At 36.2% G+C, this 4392-nt stretch overlaps 1 protein-coding gene across 1 annotated transcript; it reads left to right on the forward strand.

The window, feature by feature from the left end:
* The first annotated feature begins 1999 nt into the window (after positions 1-1999).
* LOC141637861 (protein FAR1-RELATED SEQUENCE 1-like) lies at positions 2000-3321 on the forward strand. Its single transcript, XM_074447277.1, has 2 exons — positions 2000-2835; positions 3237-3321. The coding sequence occupies exons 1-2, from the start codon at positions 2000-2002 to the stop codon at positions 3319-3321; spliced, it is 921 nt and encodes a 306-aa protein (XP_074303378.1).
* Positions 3322-4392: the final 1071 nt, after the last annotated feature.

Raw genomic sequence — 4392 nt, forward strand, 5'->3', positions numbered from 1 at the left:
AAATCTCTGTGTATTCTCTCTTTATTTTGTGCTTTCGACTTTCAATCACATGTTCGTTATACTTTTGGTAAATATTTTATGTTCATTGACTTCTTATTTTGCTCAATATGTGATATTGTCTTTCTACATTTGGTGATATTGTTTTGTTGATCTGTACCATTGTCTATTCACGTTTGTGATATTGTTTTTCAACTTCATGTGTGATATTTGTTCAGTCACGTGATATTGTTTTCCTGGATATGTGATATTGCATGGGCACGTGTGTGATATTGTTCTGCAACATTCCTAGTGATATCGTTTTCCATCTTCATGTGTGATATTTATCCCAAACAACGTGATATTGTTTCCCTGGATATGTGATATTGTTCAGCCACTTGTGTGATTTTGATTTCCTTCATATCTTTAAGACTTTTTCTTGTTATTTTACATTTTACTTTTCTTGCCATATCCTACAAGTAATGTCACTTCTTCTTCCTTTAATGATCTTCATGTCTCTGCCATTACGCCGAAGATAGTATGCTATTGTTGATTCTTCACTTACTTTCTCTTTGTTGAACCACGATGCATCTAGTTCTACTCCACATGTTGAACAACATTCTGTTCCTTCTCGTGTGCATCAACTACTTTTGGACTCACACACTGGTGGTAGTGAATTGTGGACAAGGAATGTTGCACCGAGTTTAAACCTTATATTGGCCAGTTGTTTGGGACGTTGGCAGAAGCTATTAGTTTTTATGATGTGTATGCAGAAGCATGTGGTTTTGAACCTAGGAAGTCTTCTCAAAAAGGGTGATATCTGGTGATGTGAAGTATAAATATGTTGTTTGCAACCGTGAAGGTTTTAGAGATCGTAAGAGGAAGGATATTGTTTTAGATAGTGGAAAGGAGCAGGCAACTCCCAGGCCTTTTGATATCAGGAACACTAAATTAACTAGGATTGGTTGTCTTTGCTATGATTGAGTTTCGCTATAATGGGGATGGTTATGTTGTTTTTCAGTTTCGTGAGTGGCATAATCACCGTCTTTGTTCACTTAGAAATCAACAGTTTCAAAAAAAACACAGGCACCTCCATCTTTACCATAAAAAGACAATTATTGATCATTCAAGGGTTAATCAAGGGCCAACAAGGGCATTTAGAAATGTCAAGGAATATGTAGATGGCTATGAGAATGTTGGAGCTCAACTGGTTGATTTTAAGAATTTTGGAAGGGATATCAAATGTTTCATAGGAGACCGGGATGCTCAATTGTTTGTTAACTATTTTGAGGATAAACGTGATACCAGTGAAGGTTTTTACTTTGCTTATGAGGTGGATTCTGGTAAATGCTTGGTTCGTGCGTTTTGGTGTGATGCAGAGTCTCGTAGAAACTACGCTTTGTTTGGTGATTACATTACTTACGATCCAACTTACAATACGAATAAGTATTGTATGCTTTTCACTCCTTTTATTGGCGTAGACCACCACAAAAGGTCGGTTACTTTTTGCTTCTGCGTTGCTATTTCATGAGGATGAAGATTCTTTCACATGGGTCTTTCAAAAGTTCCTTGATGCTATGGGACAGCGAGAGCCACACTGTATAATAACTGATCAGTGTGCTGGAATAAAGCTGGGTTTGCGTGCTGTCTTCAAACATGCTAAGCGCAGATATTGCATGTGGCATATCATGCAAAAGGTTCGATAAGGTTGGGCTGCAATTTCGAGAGAGACGATTTTTGTCACCGTTTGAATGCTATTGTTTGGGATCTTTGAGTTAGAACCTCTTGAATTTGAAGAAAAGTGGTGTCAGTTGGTCAATGAGCATAATCTTGATGGTAATTCCTGGTTGTCAACCATGTTTAGAAAAAGGAGGAAATGGATCCCAGCTTATTTTCGTGATGTTCCTATGGGTTGTCTATTACGAACAACTCAACGTTCGAGAGTCGAATAATTTTTTCAAGCGTTTTGAAAATGCACATGGTACACTTGTTGAATTCTTGATGCGGTTTCAAAGTGCCATTGATGTCACGTCATACTCAAAAACAACTTGATAGAGACGATGATTGTACTCTTCCACAATTAGCGACTTCTCTTAAGTTGGAAGCTCATGCTTCCAAGGTTTATACAAATGCTGCTTTCTCAGATTTTCAAGTTGAAGCTTCTGCTTCTATTTGCTCCCTTAGTGTTGGTGGCTTCACACCACCTGCAAATGGTGTAGAATTAATTGGTATTGCTGATGCCAGATCACAGAAGACCTACCAAGTCGTCTACAATTCTCTAACGAATGACGCTGAATGTTCTTGCAAGTTGTTCAACAGGAAGGGTATTATTTGTAGACACATTATCTGGGTTTACTCTGGAAAACAAGTTCACACTTTGCCCGATAAATACATTCTTATGCGGTGGACCAAGAATGCACATAAGATCCCTCTTTATGGTCCACTTGGTGAGTTAATCGAGGATTTTGATGCCACTGATTTACGAAAGATGGAAATGTGCAAGTTATGGTCAGAGTTCTACGCAACCATCAGTGTGCTCAAGAATGTGTCTACGAAGGAGATCACTGATCTTGTTGACACCCTTAAACAATTCAGGGTGAAACTCAATCCGCAATCACAGTCAATGACCAAAGAGCAGGAGTTGGAGATGCTTCTTGGGCGCAGTTCCTCAACTGAGGTGAGGATTTTACCACCTCGTCAGGCAAAGAACAAGGGTAGCGGGAAGAGAATGATCTCCAAAAAGCAACAATGCATAGCTAAAGCGGAGAAGCCTAAAAGGCTTTGTCGTAATTGCAAACAAATGGCTCACCATGATAAACGAATCGTCCTAATGCTTTTGTACTCGATGCCGACAATAAGGTATGTTCACCATGAACAGTCTATGTATGAAACTTTTTATCTATCTTTGTATGGTCACGAGTCGAAACAATACCATATGTTATTTAAAATAATATCACATCTTATGCTAAACAATATCACTATTTGACGATACCAGAATGTGATATTATTTGAGGATAATGAGAATATGTCAACACATCTGTCTTAACTTTCTTTTATATTTTCCTGGTAATTTTAGAAACAATACCACATCTTGTTAGAAATAATATCACACTTTTGTAGTACACAAGTATCACCGCTTGAGGGTAAAGATTGTGATATTGTTTGTAATTGTTTAGATAGAAACAATATCACACTTCATTTGAAATAATATCACTCCTTATATAAAATAATATCACTGTTTCACCTTTTTGTGTTTTCAGGGTAGTTCAGATGAGGATGATGATGCTGATGATGGTTGATCGGTCGAAGGAGTTTTTGTTGATGGCGCTCATTAATTATAAATGAGAAAATAGACGCGACATTCTATATGACTAGTATATTAATATAGCCTACAACATTCATTAAAGTATAGATTATACTTTATTTTTTATAGAAAGTACTCGTACTCGGATAGTATTTGATTATTTTATTTGTCTCAATTTGTCTTGTTTTTGTATTTTGTGAAACCGAGAAACAATATCACACCTTACATTTATATATTTCACATCTTACTCTAAACAGTATCACTACATCAGTAGTACTATATATGCCTTTTGCTTTAAGATTTTCACATCTTGTGTTTTGTGTGTTGTCAAAATATGGCAGTTCATAATATGGCAGATTTCTAACACAATATCAACTTGTGTACACAACAATATCACAACATAGTGAAAACAATATCAACGTAAGACTTAAACTAACATATTCATATTGTGATATTGTTTATACATTCAAGTGATATTGTTTAACACACTGTGCGATACTGAGAAGCAATATCAACCTGTGTACACAACAATATCACAAGATTCTAAAAACAATATCAACGTGAGATTTAACAATCCATATCCATAGTGATATTTAAAAGTAAACAGTGTGGTATTGTTTTAGCCCTGCGTGATATTGAGAAGCAATATCACAGCCACTATTACACAATATCACACCAAACGTGAAATAATATCACACTTTAGCATCAGTTAGATGACATCCAAAATAAGCATCACTACTTTACCATTATAAAAAGTTACCATTAAATTCGTTTTTTTTACTACCATTACATAGCCTTTAGTTTAATTACAACTTCGTTCTAACAAATATAGTAGTCCTAATTCCTTCCTCTTCCTCCGCGGTTCTTCGGATTTGCAACGGTCTTAATCCTACCACGTTTGTATGTTACTGCGGGCTCGTTCCTACGATTTTCAGCATCTTTTCCGGAATCAGCTCCTCTGTAAAGCATATCCATACCAACAGTCATTTATTATTTCTAGACACCTTTGTCCTAATTACTATCTATCTTTTTGTATATACAACTGTAAATTGTTTTTACCTTTTCCTAGGAGATTGCCGAAGAATTGGCAATTCTGTGTTAATAATCGGTTT

Source organism: Silene latifolia, unplaced genomic scaffold, assembly GCF_048544455.1.
Source record: "Silene latifolia isolate original U9 population unplaced genomic scaffold, ASM4854445v1 scaffold_151, whole genome shotgun sequence".
Classification (NCBI taxonomy): domain Eukaryota; kingdom Viridiplantae; phylum Streptophyta; class Magnoliopsida; order Caryophyllales; family Caryophyllaceae; genus Silene; species Silene latifolia.

Coding starts and splice junctions, on each gene's coding strand:
- LOC141637861 (XM_074447277.1), top strand. CDS start 2,000: ATGTCACGTCATACTCAAAAACAACTTGATAGAGACGATGATTGTACT. Junction 2,836..3,236: donor TACTCGATGCCGACAATAAG/GTATGTTCACCA, acceptor TTGTGTTTTCAG/GGTAGTTCAGATGAGGATGA.